This window comes from Leucopleurus acutus (assembly GCF_964270905.1).
Source record: "Leucopleurus acutus genome assembly, chromosome: 1".
In the NCBI taxonomy this organism is placed as follows: Eukaryota; Metazoa; Chordata; class Mammalia; order Artiodactyla; family Delphinidae; genus Leucopleurus; species Leucopleurus acutus.
The window spans coordinates 21,730,628-21,758,188 of NC_139142.1; the positions used below are offsets into that span (position 1 = coordinate 21,730,628).

At 41.2% G+C, this 27,561-nt stretch overlaps 1 protein-coding gene across 2 annotated transcripts in view; it reads right to left on the minus strand.

Moving 5' to 3' along the window:
- TSHR (thyroid stimulating hormone receptor) overlaps positions 1-23,217 on the minus strand; it is a gene marked incomplete at both ends in the record, with an annotated part of 164,221 nt that extends 141,004 nt beyond the window's left edge. For both annotated transcript variants that reach the window (XM_082855132.1, XM_082855133.1), the window contains one exon: positions 23,048-23,217. In XM_082855132.1, the coding sequence (XP_082711258.1) occupies positions 23,048-23,217 (170 nt within the window). The remainder of the gene's footprint in view (positions 1-23,047) is intronic.
- Positions 23,218-27,561: the final 4,344 nt, after the last annotated feature.

Genomic DNA, 27,561 nt, shown 5'->3' on the forward strand with positions numbered 1-27,561 from the left:
GGTAAGAGATCTGCCTGAAAAGAGAAGCAGGGCCAGATCACACAGGCTTCATAAACCAAGCAGAGTTTGAAATTTCTCCTGAGAACAACGAAAACCAATAATGTATTTTAAACAGGGAACTGAGACCCCCATCCATAGTACATTTTAGACATCACTCTGACTGCTGCGTTTAATAAGGACAGAAGAATCTCCACTTATAGTGGTTCAGGTGGAAAACAATGGTGGTGGTGTGAACTTGCATGGCAGTAACACGAATGCAATAGAGACAGATTCAAGAGATGTTTAGATTGGTAATGATTATGGATTGATATTAGGGATGCGTGAGAAGATAGTACCAAAGATACTATTATATGCTGTCTGTTTTGCGTATCTGGGTAAATGGCGATCCACTCACTGAGATGCGTAGACAGAAAGGTAGTTTTGGCTAAGAAAAGAATGAGGTCACTTTGGGAAATATAAATGTTAGGAGTCTGTAGGATGTCTAAATAGGCATTTGGATGATATAGATCTAGTGCTCAGAAAATAGACTTAGCCTAAAGATCTGAAATTGCAATTCATTTAGCATCTCAATGGATGTACGAATTGGAGTGAACAAGACAGTTGGGGGCAAGTATCCTATGAGAAGAGAACTTAATAAACAACATCGTTTAAATGATGGGTGGAGAAAGAGAAGCTTGTAAGGAAAACCAGGGATGTGCAAACAGAACAGATAAAAGAGAAAAATGGATGCGGCAGCCATGGAGACATGCCACTCCGATCACCTTGGAAGAAACAGCTTTCTATTTTGCCCTCAAGAGGCAGTTAGCTGCTCCATCTGTAGCAAGTTCAGATCTGTCACAGAGTTTGAACCAATACCTACTCTTCCTGGAAAGCCCACAGCCAGTGACTGAGCATGGAAGAGGCACTAGAGCCTACCCTTTACACCCAACGTGGGGCTCCTCTAACAGGCAATCTTCACTCAAGAGCTCCCCAATGGGTTGGCTGAGACTTTGTCAGACGTGCAGCACAGTTTGAGAGTATCCCTGCCAAAGTCTGCTTCTTCTCCCTTTACCTTTCACGGATGTTATCTCCCAACGAACCACTTGCACTCCTCATTCTGTCTCAGCATCTGTCCCAGAATAACTGAACCTATACAGTTGGTACTGGAACAGGTATGAGAAAGTAGGAGCAAAAGTAGAGTTTAGGGAATGGATCACTTTCTGCAGGTTGATAATGAGGATCCCATACTGGGTGGTATGCGGTGTACAAGTAGTCCCTGGCACAAGGTAGCAGCCCAATTACTAAAACTTTCACCAGGAGTGGCTTGGAAGAATGTTTTGTTGAGGAACTTTCCTGGCCTTTGCAATGATTCATGGTCTAGGAAAGTAGTGGGGATGGGTTGAGGTGGGAGTGAGGGAAGTGAAGGAAGGCAATGCATCCAAAGAAAGAGCTGGCTTTTATTATTAAGTTGTGATTGAAGCTACTACAGACAGATAATGAAAAGCTGAGAACAATTAACAAACAATTGAAAACTAAATGTAAAGGCCCTTGTACAGTCCAGTGTGAAATCAGAGAAAGCTGAAGACCAAACTCAGGACTTACAGTTAAGAGTTATGCTTTTATTTATCCCTCAGTAGGAAGATGGACAAACTGTGGTTTATTCATTCAATGGAGTATTGTACAAGGATTGCTCTGTCTATATATCAGTTGACATGGAAGCCTGCTAGCTTGGGGTAGGGACTGAGCAGGACTCTGCACACCAGGTTGTAGGGCAAGCAGCTGGGTCATATGACCTGGTAGACCCTGTTGTGTTGGAGGTGTTAATACTGGAAAAAGAGATAGTGTGGAGTGGACTTTACGGTTAGCCCTCACAAGAGAAATATAATGCAGTCCCCTGGAGTTCTAGAGCAAGGCCGCACCATCTGCAGTACAGAAAAACAGCTCTTGGTAAGCTACTGAGCTCTCAGTCAAATGAGACTGAACACTGGACCCTGGAAACCAAGAGGCCACGCATCCTAAACTGTCCATCATGAGCTGAATTCTATAGGACTGGCTAAGTCAGAGTACCTGGCAGACTCAGCAGCAGTTAATCAGATGGAAAGTGGTACATCCAAGATCAAACCTGGGCAGAACTACAAAGCATGAATGAGTAAACTGTCTGAACAGGTAACCCAGACCCTCAAGTCACCTACTAAGACTGCAGCACAGTCCCTTCCTTGTTCACACCTATGGCTGTATGAGGTCCCATATGAGAAGCTAAGGGAAAAACAAAAAGCCAGATCTTGGTCAATGGATCATTTGCTGGTGTGTAGATGTTGGTTCACTATGTCCACCCAAAATCGACATCGGCTGCAAGTGGAAGTGGCCTTGAAAGATAGCAGCAAGGGAAAATCTTCCTAATGGGTTCAATTCATGGAAGAGTGTTCAGAGATAAAAAATAGATATGGGGCTTCCCTGGTGGTGCAGTGGTTGAGAGTCCGCCTGCCGATGCAGGGGACACGGGTTCGTGCCCCGGTCCGGGAAGATCCCACATGCCGCGGAGCGGCCGGGCCCGTGAGCCATGGCCGCTGAGCCTGCGCGTCCGGAGCCTGTGCTCCGCAACGGGAGAGGCCACAACAGTGAGAGGCCCGCGTACCGCAAAAAAAAAAAAAAAAAAAAAAAGATATGGATTTGTGAACAAATGGTTTGGCCATCTGGTCAGGGGCCTGGGAAGAAAAAGACTAGAAAAGGCAGCTGGGCAGTGACAGTCCACAGTCTTCAGCTACCGGAAGTCAGGTTATTCACTGCCTGAAACAGATGCGGCACCCTTGAGCCTCCGTCAATTCCTGCCGCCAAGCACCACTCACTTCTGCAGCATTCAGCACTATTCCCCGTGCTAACCCCCGCCCTCACCCCCCCGGGCACTCCGTGAGCCCTACCGGGGGGCAATCCCAGCCCCACACCCCACGTGGTGGTGCCTGGGCCAGGCTCCATACGATAAGTGCTGACGCTGTGTGCAAAAGAAGGAAGGTGAAGAGAAGATTCCAGGTGAAAGAAAATCAAAGATGTTCAGGATGCAGGGGGGAAAAGAAAAAGGAAAAGAAAGGAAAAGAAGAGGAGAGGGGAGGGGAGGGGGAAGAAAAGAAAGGAAAGGAAAAGAAAGGCAAGGAAAGGAAAAGAAAGGAAAGGAAAAGAAAAGGAAAGAAAGGAAAAGAAAAGGAAAGAAAGGAAAGGAAAGGAAAAAGAAAAGAAAGGAAAGGAAAGGAAAAGAAAAGAAAAAAAGAAACGAAAGGAAACGAAAAGAAAAGGAAAGAAAGGAAAAGACAAAGATGAGAAGGTTGAAGGGAAAAAAGTTTGGGCTAGATGGAGGAGAATGAATGAATATATGAGAAAGGGTGTAAAATGTGAAGACCTTTGTATCATATATTAATGACCGTCAGAAAGCAGCTACCATAGAAGAAACATTGAAATAACCAAGACAAAATCACTTGATCAATTGACAGTAGCCAGCCTTCATCATTGGCCACCCCAGAACTAGCATAAATGGAACATTAACAGAGTGGAGACTACACACCAATACCATAGACACCCCCCTGCCCCCCTCCACCCCACTTATTAAGGCTGATCTGGCCACTATCACCATTGAAAGTCCAGCTAGTTGGCAACAGAAATCAATGTGGCACTATTACTTGATAGCACCACATGCCTGCTTGGTGACAAGTTGACCACACTGAGCCCTTTCTTCCTAGAAGGGCCAGTGGTTTATTGTCATAATAGTAGACATTATCAGTAACTGTTCACCTTTCCTGCCGCTAGAGCCTCAACCAGCACCACTAGCTGAGAGATTTCAGTGTCTGATCCACAGGCATAGAATCTCATACAATAGAGCATCTGACGATGAGACCTACTTCACAGAGAAGGAGATAGGGAGGTGAGTCCATATCAGGGGATCCACTGGTCCTATCAAGTACCATATAATCCAGAAGCAATTGATTTTACAGAGCAATGGAATAGCCTGCAAAAGGCACAACTTGTAGGCAATACTTGACCGTGATGGAGTACCATTATGCAGGTTACACATTGAATCACAAACCTCTATTTGGATGTTTGCTCTATTAGGAAGAAAAATGGGCCTGGGAACCAAGCAGCCAAAGCAGGAGTAGCCTCAGTTGCCTTTATATCCAATGACCCACTAAGGATCTTTGTGTTTCCCATCCCTACAATTCTAGGCTCTGCAGGGAATTTTAAACTATGACTGCTACCTAGGCGTTTTGGACTCCTTATGTCCAGGGAATCAGCAGACTAAAGGAGGAGTTAATATCTTGGCAAGAGTAAGTGATCCTGATCAGCAGGAAGAGGTAGGGCTGCTGTTCCACAGTGAGAGCAGAAGGGAATATGTGTGGAATTCAGCTGATCCATTTGGGCATATTGAAGTACTTGTTCCGTTATGACTAAAATGGACACGGACAGCAACGTTGACCCGAGAAGGGTATAGTTACCATGGGCTCAAACCCCTCAGGAATGAAAGCTTGGATCAGACAACTAGATCAGTCATCAAGACCAGCTGAGGTGAAAGCTGAGTGTGAGGGGAATTTAGAATGGAGAGTGGAAGAGAGAGACTATAAATACCAATTGTGATCCTGAGACCAACTGAGATCCAGTTGTGGAGGTGAGCACTCCGTTCAAGAAAGCACTTGCTATTAAGCTGTAGGAGTGCAGCTGACATTCCTAACTGGCTCAGTATCTCAGTATCTGCCCTCATTGTGCAATAGCAGCCCTACCTTAGATGATGATCAGAGAGCCACTTCGAGGCACCAGGCAATCAGAGTGTAAAGTGGAGGAATCCAAGGGAGATGGTCATCACTGCTACCAAAGGTTCAATCCAGGAAAGTTTCTAAAATGTCCACTGAATTTTTCAACATAGATTGTTAGTCACTTTGGAAAAGAGATTTTTCAATTGAGTGATGGGGCAGAAGACAGATTTCACTAAGCTAAAGAATGAATAGGAAGTAAAAACATCAAGAGAGCAACTCGAGAAAACTCTTTATAAATATGTAGCTGTGAAGGGAAGAAGGCAGGGAAGTAGGAGTGGTAGATGGACTAAAATGTGAGAACTATAGAGATGTTTTTAAGAAGACAGAGACTTGAGTGTGTTTGGAGAGCAGTGGAAAAGATCTGGGAGAGAAAGAGAGAGGAAAAAAAGTCTAGGGTGAAGAGACCAGGGAGCATGGACACAGGTGGAGAGACTCCTCTTCCATTATTGTAAGAGTGGAGGAGGAAAGGATGGATGTGGATGCTTTTAAATTAAGCATTTAGTTGTTGTTGCTTTGTTTTTAGTCTAATTCCCTCAAAATCCCTATATGATACATCTATGTTCCCCAAAATATTTGATAAAGCATAACCCCCCATATTCTTACTCTGCTGAATGAGAAAGATTATCCTTGAATAATGAAGAGCACCTTCTACACTTGAACAGTTACTTCCCTGGTCTACCCATCAGTTCTCCGAGGTAGGACAGAGCCATTCCTTGGTGTTCATTTAACAGATACAAAAAGTGAGACACAGAAAGATTAAGTGCCTTGCTAAAATGTTCATGACTTATTGAAGGTCTCCTGACTTATGACCTCCATTTCTATTTACCACTCTTACTATATAGAGTTCTGTCACATAGTCATATAATCATTTACTTATTGCTCCAGAAACTTCCATCCTCTACTCTTCACCATGACTTTTAGCTGACATGGCTTTAACCACAATATTTCCCTCCGTACTTTGCTGCTATTGAAACTGAAGACATTGGATATAATATAAAAAGAAAGCATAGCCCCTCCAAGTCCCTCTATTTTTTTTTTTTTTTTGGCCATGAGATAACATACTTTCTGTAAAGTGCTCAGTTTCTTAAGAGTAGAAGGAATTCTTCATAAATACATTAGAACTTCTATTGTCACATAGAACTGAATCAGACAGAACCTTAATGGATTCTTTCATGCTTCGTAGAGCACATTTCAGAGCTTCTGGCTTTGTTGTTTTAGATTCCAGGGATTGAGGATGGTTTTGAAATGGCAACTTGGTTATGCTACATAAGAAGGCCAGCCAAGCATTAAATAGGGGCATCTGGAGAGTTTGGAAATACTAACAAGCCTTTCAGCCAAACTCTGACACAGAACAGATAAACCCTTCCTAGAGATTTATGGGCCTTATTGGGACAGAGACCCTCCCAGCTAGAATTTCGGTCACTTTACCCTACTAAGAGTAACTTCTCGGGCATGAATATCTCGGGAAGAAGATAAGAAATCTTGTAAATCTTTAAACTGTCCCTTTTGCACAGTGGACAAGTGTTTGCTCTTCTTAATAAAGCTGTACAACCCTCAAGCCAAACAGCTGCTGAATGGTCCCTGCATGGAAGCTTGACCTCCCCGAGGCAATATAATACCCACATCAAGGGTTAAATCAGGCCAGATCTCACAGGCTCTCAGACCCACTACTGCATTAGTGATAACAGTTAACCTGTGATCAAGGCTTTATTCTGGTTTATCAGGTATTTCACGTACATGCTACTAGCATAACCTCACGTGATCCTCATAACCACTCCATGATGTGGGTATAGCACAACTTACTAGCTTGTTCATCCTGTGAGTTGAGCAAATAGAGTCTTCCACACAGTGAGTTGATGGAGAGCTAGGATTTGACCATACAGCTTCTGCCTCCAAGTCCAGAGCAGGTTAGGAAGAAATAGCTGAGAAGTAAACTCTGGTAAACATAAGGGGAAGAATAATCTACTTCTCTCATTTAACCTTTTTTTATTCTTAGCAAATATCCTTTATTGGCATATGGGTTAAAAATTTTTAACGGAGATGGAAAATATTATTAAAAGAAACACCATTACAAATGGGATACTGTTTGAGTTCTTCAGCTTCCCTATAACAGAGGGAAGTCCTTTGCATAAATATTGGCTCTTAAAAGGGTAAGAGATATGGATAATGGCTCATGCATTGCTATTAAGTCCCCTCTTTGTAGAAGTGTTGACTAAGATTGCTGTGGGATCCAGAAGGGTTAAGAGCATGGAGTTCCTCAGCCAACTGGCTAGAAACACTCTCCCTCACAAGATGGGTATTCTTAAAACCTTTTGACGTGGGAAAGTCATTTTGTAGCTCTAAGCCTCTGAGAATAAGTATGGACATTTTTGGTGTTCAGATGATTATATCTAAGGTGTAAGGTGTTTAGACAAGGGGTGGGGGTCCTTTTTATACAGGTGTGTTAGAAATGAACCTGTATGAAAAATCTTGAAAGTAAACCAAGCTTGGCCTTTTACATCTCCTTTTGCACTGGGCCACTCATCTGATCACCCACATTCTTTCTATCCCTACAACGTGGATGAAATGTGAAAACATGAAGTAAAAGAAGCCAGACACAAAGGTCACATATGTATGATTCCATTGATATAAAATGTCTAGAAAAGGTAAATCCATAGAGACAGAAAGCAGATTAATGGTTGCCAGGGGCTATGTGGCGAGGGGGAATGGCAAGAGACTGCTTAATCAGTACAGGATCTCCGTTAGAGATGATGAAAAGAGTTTGGAACTAGAGGTGATGGCTGTACAACACTATGAACGTACTAAGTACTACTCGGGGCACTGTATGAATTTCACATCAATTAAGAGAGGGTGGTGGGGAGTTATTTAGGAAGAGAACTACAGAATAGTAGAGAGAGCCTTGGATTTAGAGTTAGGACACCCGAGTTCGAATACCCTTTCACTTAAACTCGTTGTGACATAAAAGATGAGAGAGATGACATTTCTAGGTCTCAGATTCCTCATCTGAGTCAAACATCTACCTCACAGAGCTACCATGAGTCCTAAGTGAAATATCATATGTGAAAACACATAGCATGGGGCTGGACACAGAGTTCACACACAGAACATAATTCAACAAAAGAAAATAACATAACAGTGATAGGCTTTTTGAGGCAGTACACAGAACTCATTTAATTCCTATTATTGCTCAAACTGTTATGATGTAATAAAAGTAACTTGGATTAATAAACCATAGTAGATAAAAATCATGGCAATTTTCAGAAATCCAAACACTCTGAAGAACTAGTTGTTTTTGAAACTCAAGTTTTCTGGCATCAAGGCATTAATTTAACCCTAAAAATTACCGTTGTGGCAAATTCTTCACTCTAATACTGCTTGACCTACATCAAGAGGTACTCTATTTCATTAATTTAAGATGCACATTTTTGGAAAAAAACTTTAATATCTCTGAGACCAGGAGTCTATTGATTGAAAGGGAGGCTGGATCACCCTAAGGAAATTTTTACGATGCCACCCTAGAGGTGATGTTCAACAACCAGCTGGACAAGATGACCCATTCTATGGTGCAGTGAACATGAATGAAACGGCCATGGCGACAGGGACTGAAGCCAAACATGGGCTCCTTTTCATCACAGCTAGTCAAGATACTGCCTCTGTAAAATCCCGACCTGCCAACAGCAGAACCCTATGCTGCAACCTTGATAAAGTAAATTTCCCCAGAAAACAGCCAGCCATTTGGTGGCAGTTGGGTTACACTGGACCCTTTCCACCCTGTAGAAAATAGTGATTCATTTTAGAAAGAATTTTTACTTTAGATTTCGGTTTATCTTCCCTGACCTCAACACGTCCACCAGAACCACTATTCAAGGGCTTATAAAATGCTTGATCTACCAGTAGGAAATCCTGCACAATACCGCAACAAGCGACTTGTGCAACAGTGCAATACAACCCTCAACCAAGAGACACCTTTCAGGACAGAGAAGGCACAACAAAGGGTGCATGACCGCCATATCCACTAGTCCTACCATCGTGCAGAAGCAGACTGCCTAATAAAATGAGGGACTGACCCGTTAAAGGCTCAGCTAAGGTTCCAACTTGGAGACTAAGTCCTGCAGGGTTGGGGATCTGATCTAATGAAGTATACACACTGAACCAATAGCCATTGTACGCTATTATGTTCTTTACAGCTAGAATACCTGGGTCTGAGGACCTAGGAGAGTTGGTAGGATTGGCCTTTCTCACCATCACCACAGTGACCTACTTCCAGAATTTGAACCTCTCAATTCCTGCCAGATTAGAGGTCCTAGTTCCTGGATGGACAGATAACTTCCACAAAGTAAAACACAGGGGGCCTGATGCTATAATAACCACCTGGTCATTTGGGCTCCTTGTACCAGTGCATGAATAGGAAAATAAAGGAGTTTCTCTACTGATGGGAATAATAGAACCAGGAGAAGCTGGGGTGGCTGCTACACATTAGCAGCTGCAAGGAGTATGTCTAGAACCCGGGAATTTCACTGGGACATACCTTGGTTCTTCTATGGCCAGTGATAATGGTGAATGAGAAAATGGGGCGACTATAGTTGAAAAGGGCAAGGCAACTAAGGGTTTAGAACACTTGGAGGTGCAAGTCTGGGTCCTACCACTAGGTCATCACCCCAGCCAGTCAAAGTGCTGTCCGAAGGAGAAAGAAATCTAGAATTGGAGTTGCAGAGACATGATAACTATCAATTACAAGCTTGGGATCAAACACAACAGAGAAGACTTTAGCTCATGTCAGAAACTCTCCTGCATTATGTCTTTGCAAAGATTGCATCTTTTTTTTTTTTTTTTTGCTGGGATCTTCCCGGACCGGGTCACGAACCCATGTTCCCTGCATCGGCAGGCGGATTCTCAACCACTGTGCCACCAGGGAAGCCCAAGATTGCATCTTGAAGGGAGTGGCAGATTGGACTTGTATCCTCCTCTCTCTCAGGAAAGAAGTAAGGGCATATCATTCCTACAAAACTGCAGATAACATATTTTCGTATGGGAGCAGGATATAATGGAAATCTTGGGCAGATTCTGAGTGGTGCAAAGAGTGAACTACGTTGGAGATCTCTTATATCTCACTTGAGATCCTCTCAGCCTTACGTGCCTCCTACTCTAGCCATTCCGCAGCCACCGGTTCATGCAGAAGCCAGCTGGCTTCACCCAGGTGCACCCTGACAGTGCTGCATCTCAGCCCTGCATCATGCTCCTCTCGCCTTCCACCCCGGGGCTTTTCTGTTAATATCTGGAAACTCTTATATCATCCATGCATAAGAAACCCGGAAGGTTGGTGAGTTAACACCCTGACCTATGGGGGGTATTTTTTTTCATGCGATTTTTCTTGGGGGGGGTGATTAAAAATCCTTACTAGCTTCTTATCTCACTCAGAAAACAAACAAATAAATATTTATTTATTTTTTACACACACACACACACAAATACCTTATAATGATCTATAAAGTAAACATGATCTATAACTGCTCTGATGTCATTTCCAACAACTCTTTCTGCTCCAGCTACATTTCTCTTCTTGTTACTTCTTAAACATATTATGCGTGTTCTTCTCCTGTCCCCCCGACTCTGCGTCTTTGCATTTACTCAGAATCCCCCCCACCCAGATACCAGCCTGGCTTAGTTTTTTTTAGATCCTTCAGGTCTTTATCCAAATGTCACCTTCTCAGTGGGGCCTTCTCTGACCATTTAAAATGCAACTTCCGGCATTCTTCCTCCCCCTTCCTTTATTCTTCTCCATTATACTTATCACATTTTATGTGTTTTCCTTATTTATTTATTAATTTATTTTTGGTGGCTATTTCCCCTGCTAGAATGTAAGGTCAAGGAGGTCATTTATTATATATCTCCAATGCCTAGAATGGTATTTACATTTAATAGGTGATCAATGAATATTTATTGAAAAAAGAAAGAAGAAAGGAAGGAAGAATAACTAACTAGAACAAAATGCCATCTATCTAGAGGTAAGATTTCTGGTCATCTCAAACCTCTGGACCATGGCCATGAAGCCAGAAATAATTGAAAAAGGTGTTGAGAAGGAAACAGAGCAGTCACCCAGCCCACTAAGGACTCTGTCACAGGAAAGCCCCTCACTGACACCCTCCCTTTAGAGCCTATTTATTCTCAAGTCCACATCCTTCACCCAACGTTAGCCTTCTAGTTTCCCAGCTCACAAAAAGATTGAAATAACAAAATACAGAGTGACCTGGCAATAAGAAGAGATGAGTTCAATCCTCTAACTGGAGTTGAGTAATTACGATAACACACGGGTGTGGGTAAAATTAAGCTAATGCTTGTAAAATGTAAACCAAGAGCTTATGTATCATATAAATACAAAGATTGTGGTTTTGAAAGAAAAACTGGGACACAGTGAGCTTTTCCCAGGTGCAAAAGGGGTGTGGGGAGTTTAGTTAAGATGAAATATTTGAATTTCTGGACTATTGTGATGGTGCAAAACCTACGCCATATTCACATGTCACTACATTAAGAGAGTAATATTTATAAGATGCTTTAAAAATCACAAATGCCTGCTCTGTAACTTTAAGAAAAGAATCTGTTTTGAACATTTCCAGAACACCCTAAATGATCTTAAGGATCCACACAAGAATGAAGCAAAGTAAGTAGTGTCTGACATCTAAATGGAATCCTTTAAAATCCAATTTGTAGCTTTGAACAAATGGGACCATTTTGCCCATACTTGAAATTTTCTTCAATGATTTTTTAATTGCAGGAATGAAGGGCTAAAGAGTAATGAAGCACACTGGCCAGCTTCAGTGAAAATGGAAACAGGGTCAGTGTGGAGGAGTTGATGTCAGACATGAGGTATTAGACACTTGTAAGATCTGTTTTTAAACTATTGGCTTGAAGAACAGCCACATTCAGTGAACTTCTGTGTGAAAAGCCTATTCAAAGGACAGGCTAAGTGTGAGGCATAAAAAAGTAACCATACTAATGTATTCAGGAGAAAATATATCACATTCAACGATCAAGACTTTTTTTTGTTTAAATATATGTTTAAGCATTCTTTGTAGTAAAATAAAAATGTTTATAATAAAAAGAATTATAGGTGATACCAAACGTATACTTACAGTTACACAAAAATGCCAAATTATGCCAAAACAGAATTTCTTTGGAGGTCAAGAAACCTCCAAAGATTTTCATTGAAAAATCTGAGAAGAATTATAGACTCTCTCAGCAATGCCCTAATGTTCTTGTATACAAATTTTTACATGATCACAGATTCCCAGGAGGCCAACCACAGACCCCTAGGAAGCCCATGAACCTCTGGTTAATAAATCTTTTTTTTTAAAATTTTTATTGGAGTATGGCTAATGATGCGTTAGCCTCCACTGCACAACAAAATGAATCAGCCATACACATACAGATATTCCCTCCCTTTTGGACTTCCCTCCCATTTAGGTTACCACAGTGCATCAGGTAGAGTTCTCTATGCTATACAGTATGTTCCCATCAGTTGTCTATTTTATACATAGTATCAATAATGCATATGTGTCAACCCCAGTCTCCCAGTTCCTCCCACCCCACCCCTTTCCCCTTTGGTATCCATACATTTGTTCTCTACATCTGTGTCTCTATTTCTGCTTTGCAAATAAGATCATCTATACCATTTTTCTAGATTCCACATATATGTGTTATTATACGATATTTGCTTTTCTCTTTCTGACTTAGTTCACTCTGTATGACACTCTCTAGGTCCATCCACGTCTCTACAAATGACCCAATTTCGTTCCTTTTGATGGCTGAGTAATATTCCATTGCATATATGTACCACATCTTCTTTATCCATTCCTCTGTTGATGGATATTTAGGTTGCTTCCATGTCCTGGCTATTGTAAATAGTGCTGCTATGAACATTGGTGTGCATGTGTTTTTTTGAATTATGGTTTTCTCTGGGAATAAATCTTAACCTGAAGGGTAAAAAACATACCTTGTACAACCAAGAAACATTAAAATAATCAAATATATCATTTTAATTTCTCAGCTCTGGAGGGGAAAAAGCTATTTCAATTAATTGACTGATAAATTCAGGTAAAGTTCACTCATTTAACAACACATTTTAAGTAGTGTGAATTTGTTTTCTATGTCTACTACTTTATCAGAGCTGATATATGAAGACAGACTTAGACCCAGGGACAGGTGACATAACCAGCCATTCTGGACCCAGGTCTCTGAGAACAGGACTGAATGGGCTTGGCCTCTGCAGAGCTGGTCTGATCATGGAGCTCTTACACACAGCACTGCCTCCCAAACTACTTCTTCACTGGCCTCCTTCAGTGCCTGCCATTCCGTGCATCAAGGCACTTCTGTGGATCAAGTGACGGGGATATTCAAATACAGAGATGCATTAACCTGAAGGTACAAGGAAATAACTCCGGGAAGGTATACAAGAAGCCACATGAAAAACAAATACGTGATGGAAAAGAATTTAAAATTTTAGTAATTTTTTGGAAGTTAAATTTAAAAAATAAACCAAAGACTTCGAAGGAATGTCCTGCTTGCCCTGGATTCCTTCTGAGTGTCCCAGCTATCCCAGGGGCCCTGCTCCACTTCCCCTTGCCGAGGAGCCCTACCTTTGGGAAGTTTAGAAAGCACTGGGGTAGTTAATTTCTTGGGGGTGGCAGTTCAAAGGATCTTCATCAACAGGTCTTTAGTAATATGAACAAACAATGAGAGATGTGGATGTCACTTCAGTATCTAAAGAACTAGTGTCCCAGATAGCCAGGAAAAATACGAAACAAAGCAGAATTCCATCCGTCTTAACAGGGCAATAAAACTAAAGGACTTGGAAAAAGAATTATAAAAGGGTGCAAAGAACCCAATGGGACAACATTAGAGTGCCTCTGGAGACATTCATTCATGCGTTTGTTCATCTATTAAACAAATACTCACTGACTATCGATTATATACCAGGCCTTTTCTGGACACTGGGGATACATAACTGAACAAAACAGACAAACAATAACAACAACAACAAACAAAACAAAAACCTTGCCCTTGTGGAGATTATATTCTTGTGGAGAAAGACATAAACAAGAAACATAAAAACAAGCAAATTACTTAGATACTGGAAGGTGACAAGTCCTATGGATTAAAAAATGTTTTAAAGCAGGAGTGTTAAATTTTAAATGGAGTGATTAGGAAAGCCTTATTGAGAAGGTACCATCTGAACAGAAACTTGAAGGAGGTGCAGGGATTAACCGTGGGGATGTCTGGGAAAATAATGTTTGAGACGCAGGGAAGGACCAAATGTGTAAATCCTGACAAACGTGAGGAACAACAAGGAGGCCAATGGAGTGAAAGCTGGATTACGAATGAAAGTAATAAGAAATAAAATTGGAAAAGTAAAGAAGGTCTGAATCACATAGGGCCTTTTGGGCCAAACTGTAAGGACTTTGGTTTTTAACTTGAGATAACTAGGAACCCTGTTAGAAGTTCCTGAGTAGAGGAGGGACATGACCTGACCTACATTTTAAAAGCTCTTTGGCTGCTGTGTGAACAGACTGTGGAGGGCAGGGGTGGAAGACGGGACAGGTTCGGAGGCTCCTACAGTAAGCAAGAAGGGAAGACACTTTCAGTATCTTAAGAGAGCCAAAGAAACACAAAATCAACTGAAGCAGTGAAGGAAGCTAGCTACCTAACTATGTGGGGATTGCAGATTTTGAGGGGGTATTGAGAGACCAATCCATTTTAAGTTATTGTCTCCCAGTTACGGTGACAATAAACAAGGCTAAGAATGTCCCCATATGTCCTGTGGGCCTCTGGACTTTATGTTCTATTAGTAATTTATCCTCCAAATTGGGACACCTTTGAGAATGAAAGGAATGCTATTAATTACACCTGGACAACAGGTACAAGAGAAGGTTCCTTTCAGATAGGGCAACCCTAATTACAAGGAACTTAGGAACCAGAGTTCGTTAGAGGAGGAAGACCAACTTGCTTACTGAATAGACATCTTTTAGCCTGGGAAATTTTACAATTAAGAATAGAAATGAGAGGCTAACCCAGATCCACAGTATCAATATGTTTGTGTTGAGTTTAAGAATAGTCAATACATATTTGGTATGTTCAGTCTTTGTCTTATTTAAACTTGGGCTGTTGGAATATCTAATAGATTGCCCTTGCAACTCCAATTTAAAATGAATGATTGAGTAATTTATTTCAACCTGTGATTTAAGTTGAAAAGAAAATTATTTTTTTACTGTGTTTACTTGTAAATGTCTACCGTGAGCCAGTAACTGTTCTAAGCAATTTATACACATTGTAGGGGCAAAATCGTGCTTCAGTGGAAAACTATGCATTGATTTAGAGCACATTCTTCCAAGACTGAGTCTGATTCAACAAGAGCTACTTTACAGCTCTGTAGGTTGTAGATGACTGACAACAAGGCGAAACAATTTTGTCTGCGGACACGCAAATTCTGTCCTGTGAGCGCTTCAGTTGACTCTGCCCACTCTTCCCCACACGAAAGAAGTTAGTTTTGCCTCCATCAGCATGTTCACTTCGGTATTCCACATCTATAAAAGTGCTGATTTTGTGGGCTCTCCTTTAAGCTGATTGCAACATCTTACCAGTTTTCTCCTTGTTGTGGGTTGACTAGTGTCCCCGTAAAACTCATGTCCACCTGGAACCTGAGTATGTGACCTTATTTGGAAATAGGGTGTTTGTAGATATAATTAGTTAAGCTGAGGTCATCCTGGAGTAGGGTGAGCCCTAAATCCAATGACTGGGATTGTGATAAGATGAGGAAAGGACACACAGAGACAAAGACACACAGAGAGAAGGCCACATCAATACAGAGACAGAGATTGGCATCCTGCAGCTACGAGCCAAGGAACACCAAGGATTCCCATGGCCATCAGAAGCTGGAAAAGGCAGGAAGGATTCTTCCCTAGAGCTTTCAGAGGAACATAGCCGTGTTAACACCTTGATTTCTTACTTAGCTTCCAGAACCGTGAGACAATACATTTCTGTTATGGTAAGCTCCTCAGTTTGTGATACTCTGTTACGGCAGTCTTAGGAAACTAATACGCTGCAATGAGTTAAGTACAATCTTTAATGTGTTCAATTTATAGCTGTAGGAGAGTCATAATTTTACCTGCCTTTGAAAATTATTCTTTAACAGTGTTAGGTCATTCACACCTCCCAGCAATCCAATGAGGCAGGTACTATTTTTATCCTTATTTTATAGATGAAGAAACTGAGGCACAGAACAATCAGGCAATGTTCCTGATGGGGTTTAGGACAGGCTACCCCAAAATACAGAACTTTGGCATATTGAGTATTTTAAGGAATTTGAGAAACAGCATGTGCAGGGAGGACTTTCTGACCTTCCCCCAAAGCAGGTCACAACACCCTCTTGTGAGAGGTGTCCTCCCTATACCCGGAGGGAAGGACCATCCCTATCTCTAAAGACAGAGGGAAGGCAAGAGGAATCTGAATGAACAGACTTTGCTGTTTGCCCCTTTATTACACTTAGCTCACACCTTTTTTTGTCTTGTCATATTGTTCCATGGCTCACCATGCTTCATCAAAACTAGCATAAAGACGCTCAGGTATAATGCTTCTTGGGGTCTTCATTTCCTTGTGAAAGCTCTGTGTCATGTCATGTAAAACTTATATTAAATAAATTTGTATGCCTTTCTTTTGTTAATCTGTTACTGTTACAGAGGCCCCAGCCGAGAACTTAGAAGGGTAGGGGGAAATTTTTTTCTCTCCTACATTCTCAAAAGCATACCTAGGAAACAGTACAGCAAGCCATTCAACCCAGATGACCTCACTCCAGAGAGCATGCTCTTAACCACTTTATTCTCCTGCCCCGTAAAGAGCACTGGGATATCTAAAAACTTAGGATTCCCGGTACTTATAAGATTTAATTTAATAGACTTTCTAGAATTTTCCAAGTCTTTGGAAAGTTTTGTCAAATATTCACATGCTTTAAAAGAAAATATATTACATTTGTATTCATTTAAACTACTTATTATTTTATTAAAGTACTTATTAAGATATTATTAAATTATAAAGTCTTCCTTAAAGTAATTGTTACAACTAGATTTACAAATAAAATAATAAATACATGGAAAACTAAAAAAAAAAAACCCTAGGTTTTACATTTATTACTTTAATGAGTCAAATATTTGTTTTTAAAACCAGTTACCCTCAAAAGCCTTCTTTGGACACAAAAGCTGCCCCCACTGACATCAGAATTCACTTTGACCTGTATTGTATTATGAAGAAAGTATGTAGTACATATTTTGTTGCCCATCAATATCTTTGTCCCAAGTGAATTAATCAAACCCTTCAGCATTTAAGTTAGAATTCTCCAAAGTTCTTCAAACGAACAGTTCCATCTCCTGGAACAATGCTTCCTCACCCTCCATGAAACGCTTATACCCAAATTCTACTGGTTCAGGATACAGCTCAAAGCCTTCTTTGAACCCCAGTCAAAGTTAGCCCCGCCCCCACTGCCCATTTCCACCAAGTATACTCTCAGCACACTTACACAATTCTAATTACATGTTTATGGGATTATTGGATTAATATTCAGCTTCCACACTAGACTGTGAGACCCCTGAGGACAGGGACATGTTGGCATCATTCTCCACCAAATCCAGAGCTTAGCACAGTGTCTGGAATATAGCCAGTGCTTATTAAACATTTGCAGAATGAAAGAAGTGATGAGCCATGTAGAGGGCATATGGCCCCTCTTTGGTGGGAAATTCCCCATTGTGTGTAATATTAGAAGGACACTATTCTGCATCTCCTACTGCTGACACCAAAAATGATAAAGGGAGACCTCTTTCCTCTTCCTACCCCCAGCAGCTAGGACACAGCAGGTAAACTACACCAGATAATCAGTTGCTCTCACATAGGATATCATTCTCTGGCTGGTGATTCAAAGAGGCAGGGACAATTGAGAAATTAGTTATGACAGCACACAGATAGTCCAGCAGCTATACAACTGGGTGCCCAGCACCACAGATGTTCTGTGGCTGTGATCACGGTATTGTCCATGGAGTTGTTCCAACCAGATGGTTGGCGGTGGTTCCAACTTCCTGCCTGCTGTGGGCCTTGGCCTATTCTCAAAGCCTGGTTCTACGATGATTCTGTAAATTATATGTAATTCTTTCAAAATATTTCTTTTCTCCTTAAGCTAGACATAGCGGGTTTTCTGTTACTTACCAATGAAAACCTTGACTGATATACACACACACATACTCACACAGAATAACAGAGAATAAGTCACAGAGCCTGGAAGTGTGAAGTGAAGCTGCCTTTATAAGACACAAAGTATTGGTCCATGTTTGGACAGGATATGGGTGCTGAAGCAGAGGGCTTCTCTTTAGGTTGAAGCCAAATGTTATTCAGGTTATGACCGCTAATTGTAACTGAAGTAATTGTGAAATGTAGAATGAATCCACATTTCCCTAAGTGTAAAACAGGTGTGATTTGGAGAAACTTGAGATTATTTTAGGTGGAATGCCCACATGGCATTAAATAATATTGAATCACACAGTGAGAAAGTGATTCCCTTTTCCATTGTCCTTCAGTCTTTCTGACACCACCAAGGATTGGTGGATTGATATCTCTTTGATATTTCTTGAACACTTATTAAACTTCCTTTATAACAAAGAGAAGGCAGCCTCAGGCTCAGAACATTCAAAGACAATAGTCTTGAGCTAGAATAGAATTACATTTATGTTTTAATTGTATTTAGTTTTCTAGTTACCTCCTATTTAGAGCAAGGCGTGCTAATTTTCCACTTATAGTCACAATATAAGCCTTCTAAACAGATTTCTTTTAGTTGAAGAAGTGAGTCAACCTAAAAATATTGAGTAAATCATAGCACGGGTAGAACACAGAGAAGGCAAAAATCCTGAAGATGGTGAGTTACCATCTTCAGTTTAGAAGACAACAGGGCAGGCCATCAATTAGAGACACAGATACAGAATGCAAATGACTAAAAACTGAAGCAAAATGCAGAACCCGAAAACAATAGCTACAACTCTTTCAGAAACATTTCTGAAGGCACACAAGTGCGTGATGGACAAACCACTACTTCACTGAAGCCCTAGACTCTGGAAGGCGGGGGATGGAGGGGGTGGAGGCAATGATTGTCACCATCATAAAACTAAAAGCAGGTGGGTTAAAAGGACAAGGCAAGGTAAGGCAGCACTTTCTTGAGGAAGAATCCACAGAAATCCAGAACAGCCGTCTAACCTCATCTACCTCCTCAGAGAAGGGATGGTCTCTTATACACAGAAGTAGCAAATGGCAACTCTCTGAATGAGAGTGATGGGTCAATCTTGTTATCCTTGGTGTTAAGGTAATATGATCTATAATTATACATGAAAACTTAAATTTTATTCTTCTTGCTTCATTAACGTTCCCTTAAATCAGTACTTCCCAATTGGAAGGAGCAATTTTTTCAGACTACCTGTATATCAAAGATTCTAGAATGTTCCACCGGGGAGTAGGGATACCAGCTCTCCCTCACTTCTCACCTAGTTAGAACCACTGTTATAAAGAGAGTGTATCATGCCCATTTGGAGGGAGGGAAGTGGAAGAAAAGATTCCAAACCACTGTTTCAGTGGGAGCCATAAACAGTATAACTCCCACCCAGCCCATGTGACAGGTGTATGGGTGGTGAAGAAAGAGGCAATCTCTTTACCTTTCAGCACCATACTATGTGGATAGAAGGTAAGGGTTAGGGAAAATTGCACCATAGTAATTTGTAAAATGGCTAGGCAATGGTTAAACAGCATCTGTATTTGGAATAGGGGTTACCACTCAGAACAGGTTTTTAATGACAAGGATCTGGTTTGCTCCAGCAGGGAAGGCCTTGTACGATAGATGTAGTCTTTCTTTTCCTCCCTCTGTCCCAATCCTCCCTCCCAATTTCTTCTTTCCCTCCTTCTTTCTTTCCTTGTTTTATTTTCCTCTTACCCTCCCATTTTCTGAGTTACTGCATATTTCTAGGGACAATAGCCCCCAAGGTTATCTGTGGCTTATTGGACATCACTAGCTTTCAAACTTTTTTCTCCAAAGCCTCACGACCATACTGGGGAAGAGCTGGCAGGGTGAGACCCATTTTCCTCTGAAAGCAGGGGGCTCAGGGTGCAGCTCTGCAGTATTTCACATCCTGAGTACCGCTTACAAGTTGTGTGACATTGAGCAAATAGCTTCATTTCTGTTGTGTCTCAGTTTTCTCATCTATAAAATGAGAGTAATAAAATCGTCTACTAGATTTGATTTTGTGAGGATTCAATGGGTGAGTTGGTATAAAGTACTGAGAACAGGAAAAAGCACAGTATGATTGTTAGCTTTACATATTTGACTTCTCTCATAAGCTTTCCTTTCACAGAAGAGTTCTACTGCCCCCAAAAGATTTGAAAATCAATCTGCTACTTTTGCCCAGGGCTGCGGTCATTGTTCAAATTAGCATGCTCTTTAACCTATACTTTTCATCAATTTTCTCTTCTCTATCTCAGGATAACTTCATTCTTCAGAACAGCTCCCCTCCTGCCCTCCCTCTCCCCACCTTCCCACTGTTTTCAAGGTCAGATTCTCCCCACTACTGTCTTTATCCAGTGATTCAGTGGATTCCCTCAGACTATTCTCATTGCATCACAGGCATCAGAAAGAACCTAATGGAACCCTCCCTTTTACCCTGAAGGAAACTTGGGTCCTGCCACATAAATTATCTCACCTAATTTCACAGTTAGTGAGAGAGGGAGGAAGAGATGTGTATCCTGACTCTGATTTCATTGCTCTTTCTCTGACACTACCTGTCCCATCACTTGGTGGAACTATACACAGAATGATTCCAGCTTCCCTTCCACTGCCAGAGCCACATTTCTCTTCAATGACTCTTGAAGTTCTGCTCCCCTTAAAGAAGTCTCTGAAGTCATGATGTCTCTGGCCTCCTTTCTCCCCACACACAGCAGACAATCTGAGACCAGCATATTTGTTTGTTCTTTCATTCACCTAACAAGCTTTTTTTTGAGCATCAGAGTAGTTCCAGAGTTGAATGACAGGGTCCCTGTGTTAGAGAAGCTCACGTCCTGCTTAGACAGGCACTCAAAGAAATATCAAGTTACGGAAAAGCTGTGTGTAAGGGCTAGGACAGGGTGAATGCACAGAATGTTGTGGAGAAGGTCGCTCACCCAGCCTAGGGGTCATGGACCAGGAGGGGCTTCCTGAAGGAGTTGACACCTAATCTGGACCTTGGAGTAGGCATCAGCCAGATGAAGAAAAGGGAAAAGTCGCTTTAGGCAGAGGGAAGAGAATGTGGAAGGGAAGGCCTAGGCAGTTAGTTGTGAGAGCAAAGAACTTTGGGGAAAGTGCCAGAAATTCTGTTCAGTAGGAGTGAAAAGTGTGACAGAGTAGGAGCCATGAGGTTTGAAAGACTGGGCTACGTCTTAAAGGATCTTGTAGGTTGTACAAAAGAGTTTTATCATGGGAGACATGGGGAGTCAATGCAGGGGTTTAATCAAGAGGTAAGAACGTATTTTATTCTGTAGTGGCAGCATGGAGATCTTCGTTACTGCACGCAGGCTTTCTCTAGTTGTGGCAAGCGGGGGCTGCTCTTTGTTCTGGTGTGCGGGCTTCTCACTGCGGTGGCTTCTCTTGTTGTGGAGCACGGGCTCTAAGCGTGCGGGCTTCAGTAGCTGTGGCTCGCAGGCTCTAGAGCGCAGGCTCAGTAGCTGTGGTGCACAGGCTTAGTTGCTCCACCGCATGTGGGATCTTCCCAGACCAGGGCTCAAACCCGCGCCCCCTGTATTGGCAGGTGGATTCCTAACCACTGCACCACCAGGGAAGCCCGAGAATGAATGTTATTCACTGGATGTTATTACACTAATTGACCCAGGTGAGATAAGAAACTGAGATATCGCAGCATAGAAATACACACCTGTGTCCAAAACGTTCATAACCCACTGTTGAATGTCCCTATGAGCTGAATTCTTGAGGAAATCTTAAATACAACTTCACCATTGCTTTCCACTTACCTACATTTTCTTTAATAACCTGAGCTTTTGTACCTTAACTGGGTTTAACCAGTTAAGTAAACAGTAAAACCAGATTGTCTTACTATTCTTTCCTACTGTTCTATTTCTAATTACCCAAGAAAGCCTTCTTCCCTTGTTTACAATTATCCTTTCAATCGTTGATTTCAACATCTGTTAAGGAACAGATGTACACAAAACTCATTTAACATCAAGTTTCTAATCTGGTAACATTTAACACGCAGATAAAAATGTACTTTATGAAATTTCATCTCTTTATACCTCTACCATGCCAAAGCCAAAGGAGATTTTTGGATGCACTACATCAGTGGGTATCTCACATTTGAGTAAATAACTCAAATACTTCATACAAAGTGAGTTCCAAAGTATAAAGGATATTCAGTTGACCGTCCATCTGGGCAGGTTTCATATCTGCAGATTCAACCAACACTGGATTGAAAATATTTGGGGGAACAAAATTCCAGAAGGTTCCAAAAAGCATAACCTGGATTTGCCACACACTGGCAACTATTTACATAGCATTTACATTGTATTAGGTATTATAAGTAATTTAGAGATGATCTAAAGTATACAGGAGGATGTGCATAGGTGATATGCAAATGCTATACTTGAGCATCCTCTGATTTGAGTGTACACAGGGGTCCTGGAACCAATCCCCCATGTATACCGAGGGACGACTGTGTTTTTAAAAGAGCCCTGATTAAATTTTTGTCAACTGTTTGATGAACCAAGAGACCTGCTAAGATAATTTCCCATCTAGAAAGATTAAAAGTTGAAACCCCCCCTTTTTTTTTTTGCAATTTTCATCACCCAAAATAAGATCAAAAGGATCCGTTTTTGAGTTGCTATTAATCTTATTTACATCTTAAGTAAAATTAAGATTCAGCCAGGTCTGGGAGTAGGCAAAGTGCAGAACAGCAGCTCTTTAGAAAGAACAACTCTCACTTTTCATCTTGTACTAAAATTTCGTTAACTTTTTTCGTTAACTTTTTCTGTGTTATGAGTAACTCGAGCGTCAGCAATCCCACGTTTGGTCGATGGAGTTTTTACTCATAGCGCGCACACACACACCCACCCACACACACACGCACACACAACCCTCTCAAGCTCTTTTTGTGCACTTCCATCCACCTTTTCCAGCCGACTTTGGCTCCTGAGTCCTCCCCTCTCCTCTCCCAGGTACTCACAGGGTCTGCGTACTGGGCGGTAAGCTGGGGATGCGGTGGATATCCTTGCAGGTGACTCTGAAGTCGTCCTCCTGGTGGCATTTGCAGGGCGGAGAAGGACACCCTTTCCCCCTCAGGCTCCTGGGCAGGACAAGAAGCAGCGCCAGCTGCAGCAGGGGCGTCGGTTTCATTGTCCTCGGGGCTCCAAGGCTATGTCTTCATCCTCCACTATCGCCTCATTCTCAGCCCTCTGCGCCTCGGGTTCCCTCAGGCTGAAGGAGAGCGGGAGGGGTGGGAGGAAGGAGAAATCGATGGGGTCGTGACTTCAGCACCAAAGAGGAGGCTGGAGAGGGGAAAGAAGAGGCTCTCAAGTGCTCCGTTTCCCTAGGCAACCCTCCACCCAAACAAGCTTACGTACTTCACTTTCCTTGCCCCATGCCACTCCCGTCTGTTGCCTGACAATCAGCGCCGGTCCGGGCTGTCCTCTCTGCCCTCCAACCTGCCTCACGCGCCCCTCCCATTACTTCCCTCCAAAGCCTAGTTTACACGCCCGCTCCTTTCCTTGGCTCTAAACCCAACGGGCCACCTCTTCCCATGGGTGGGTAGCCTCTCCAAAGCGCTCCCTGTCGGGATCCATCCGCACGCACCCTCTATCCAGAGAAAGTTGCAGCGGAAAGGACCGTCCCGGGACGGACGCCGGTGCCGCAGAACTTCAGCTCTTCCTGGCCTAGGACGCCTCTGTCGAGGGTCGGAGGCGGGCACATGTGGCTTGCCAGCCCGAGGTGCGGCCGAGGCCGGGGCGCGACACCCACGGGGGGATCCTCACGGCTCCCCAACTTCAGCGCAAACCCGGACCTCTGGGAGCGCGCAGCCACTAGCGCAGAAATCGCCGCGGGGAGCCGTCTGGCGGCGTTCGGCGGCGTCCGGCTCTCACTGCCGCGCGCGGACTCGGCGAGGCAGGCCAGGAACTGGGCTCTGGCGCCACCTGCCGGGAGAACCTGGAACGGCAGAAACTGTTCGAGTGCCTTGAATGGAACTCTTGAATCGAGCTTTGCTCTATGTAGTTGAAGTCGACCTGTAAATTCTGGTCTGGCCAGGAATATTATCGAGCTACATATCCCCCCAGAAGATGGGAAGAGGAAGAATACTTAAGGGGCACACTATTGTATACTCATCATCCTTCACACAGTAGCCAAGAAGATAATTTAAAATAAATATCAGATTGTGCCAATTTCGCTCTCAAAAACTTTCAATTGCTTACTAATTCTTCTTGGGTAAAAGGAGCATATGGCATCATATAGCATCTTCTTACATGCTATATATGGTTCCATTTATATGAACTTCTGGGACGGCGGGAGGAAGTTATGGTGAAGGAAATCAGAATAATGGTTAGGGGAGATTGACTGGAAAAGGACAGCAGAGAACTCATGGCAGTTATATTGATAGAAATGTTCTACATCTTGATTAGACTGGACATAAGTGGATGTATACATTTGCCAAAATTCATCAGACTGTGCACTTTAAATATGTGTATTTCAATTTTTTTAGTGGCTTTGTTCCTAATCCCCCCAAACTGGAAATCACCCAAATGTTCTTCCACTAGGTAATAGATAACAAAGAGTGATACATCCATACAATGGAATACTATTCCACAATATAAAGAAGAAATTAAAAAAATTTAAAGAAAATTAAGTATAAATTCTTTATACTAACCAATGAAATCCTACTATGGGTGCCTGTAAACTTTTCGTGTGAAGAAATTTTCCTGTGAAGAACCTAGATGTTTTAGGCTTTGTGGGCCACATAGGATCTTTGTCACATCTTCTCCTCCTTCTTCTTTTTCATACAACCCTCTAAAAATGTAAAAGCCATTTTTAGCTTGTAGGCTGTACTGGAACAGGACTCGGGCAGGATTTGACCTAGAAGACAAGTTTGCTGATTCCTGTTTTTCAAGATCTGGCCCTTACCATCACTTTGCTGGACCTGGAAAGAGACAAGTTTATTATCACCTCTGGGCCTTTGCTATTGTTGAACTCTATGCCCGGAAAAATTTGTCCCCAGATCGTCACATCATTCAAGTTGTTGTTTAAATATCGTAAGGTTTTCTGGAAAAAGCTTTCTCAAGTAACGATCCCCCCATCATATTACCTCACCAAAGCACTTATCTCTTGTTATTATTATTAATTAGTTTGCTCATTTATTGCCTGTCTCTTGCTGCTCTCCCATCCCCATCAAAATATAAGCTCCATGAAAGCAGGAACCTTGCTTTTTTTTTTTTTTTTTTTGCCACTGTATCCCTAACACCAAGAACAGTGCCTAGCTCAGAGTTAGGAAATAATAAATGTTAAATGAATGAATAGGCAATGGCTATATTAGCTATCTGTTGCAGCATAATCAATAACCCCAAAATGTTAAATATTGGCTTAAAACAACATTTACTATCTCAGAGTTTCTGTGGTGCAATTTGGGAGAGGTCTAACTGGATGCTCTGGCTTAAGGTCTATCATGAGGTTGCAAACAAAATGACGGCTAGGGCTGCAGTTATCTGATAGCTTGGCTGCAATATCACGAAATTCACTTATTAGTTCTAGAAGCTGTTTCATAGATTCCATCCAATTATCCACATAGATGAGTTGTATTGTCTGAGTATAGATCGTTTACTTCTCTTCCAATCTGAATGCTTCTCATTTCTTTTTCCTATTGGACTGCACAGGCTAGAAACTCCAGTACGATTTTGAGTAGAAAGATTAAGGGCAGTTATCATCTTGTTTCTAATCATATGGGGGAAATCATTCTTTCATCATGAAATATGATGTTAAGTATACAGTTTCCATAAATGCTTTTCATCAGGTTGAGAAATTTTCCTTCTATTCTCCTTTTCTTAGAGTTTTTAATCAGGAATAGGTATTAGAGTTTTCCAAATGCTTTTTCTGCATCTGTTAAGATGAGTCAGCATTTTTCTTTTTTAGTCTGTTAATGTGGTGAATAAAAGTGATGGATTTTTGAATGTTAAACCCATTTTGCATTCCAGGGATAAACACCACTTGATCATGACATATTAAGTTTTTAATTTATTTTATGATTAAATTTTCTAAAATTTGGTTATGGGTTTTGCATAGATGTTAACTGTCATTTTCTTTTTTGTAATGTTTTTGTTAAGTTTTTGTATAAGGCTAATTCTGCCATCATAGAATAAGTTAGAAAATATTCCCTCCTCTTCAAATTTGTGTAAGTTTGTGTAGAATCGACATTATTTCTTTCTTAGTTATGTGGTAGAATTCACCAGTGAAGCTATCTGGACATTTTTACTTGCTGGAAGGTTTTTAACTTCAAATTAAATTTCTAAAAATAGATGGTAGGGCTATTCAGTGTATCTAATTCTTCCTGAGACAGCTTTAACAGTTTGTGTTTTACTATGTATTTGTCCATTTTATTTAAATTTTTGAACTTATTGTCATAAATGTGTTCATAATATTCTCTTATCCTCTTCATATTTGTATAATCTGTTCTAATGTCAGCACTCTCATACCTGATACTGGTATTTGTGTCTTCACTCTTCCTTTCCTGATAAGTATGTCTAGAGGTTTATCAATTTTATAAATATTCGCAAAGAAGCAACTTTTTGTTTCATAGATTCTCTATTGTTTTTCTATGTTCTATTTCATTGATACCTGCTCAGATCTTTATTATCTCCTTTCTTTTGCATCTGTTGGGTTTAATTTGCCTTTCTTTTCTTAGTTTCTTATGGTGAAGGCTCAGGTCATTGATTTGAGACCTTTTTAAAAGATAATATTGTATAGTGCTATAGATTTTCCCTCTAAGTACTGCTTTAGAGACATCTCTTAGGTTTTGATATTTATTATCATTCAGCTGAAAATACTTTCTAATTTTCTTCTTTGATTTCTGGGTCATTTAGTAGTGTGTTATTTAGTTTCCAAATATTTGGGGATTTTTCACATATTGTTCTGTTATTGATTTCTAAATTTATTCCACTGTAGAGAGAGAACATAGTTTGTATGACTTGAGAACTTTTAAATTTAGTGAGACTCAGAATAAGGTCTATTTTGACAAATGTTCAGTGTGTTTTTGAAAAAAATGTGCATTCTGAATGTGTTCTACAAATGACAACAGATCAAGTTGTTGATAGTGTTGTTCAAGTCATCTATATTTTTGCTGATTTTTCTATCTACTTGTTATGTCAATTATTGAGACATGGGTCCTAAAATTTTTTTTACTATAATTGGGGATTTGTCTTTTTTTCCATTGTATTTCTATCAGTTTTTGATTCATATGTTTTGAAGTTCTACTATTAAATATACAACTATTTAGAACTCTTATTTTCTTGAATTGATGCCTTTATCATTATTAAATGTACTTTTTTATCTCTTGTGATGTCCTTTTCTTTTTAATTGACTTTTTTATGTTATAGATAGAGACAATCCAACTTTCTTTTGATTAGTGTTACCATGCTAGTCTTTTTCTATACTTTTACTTCAACCTCTTTGCATCCTTATATTTGAACTGCCATTTCTTAT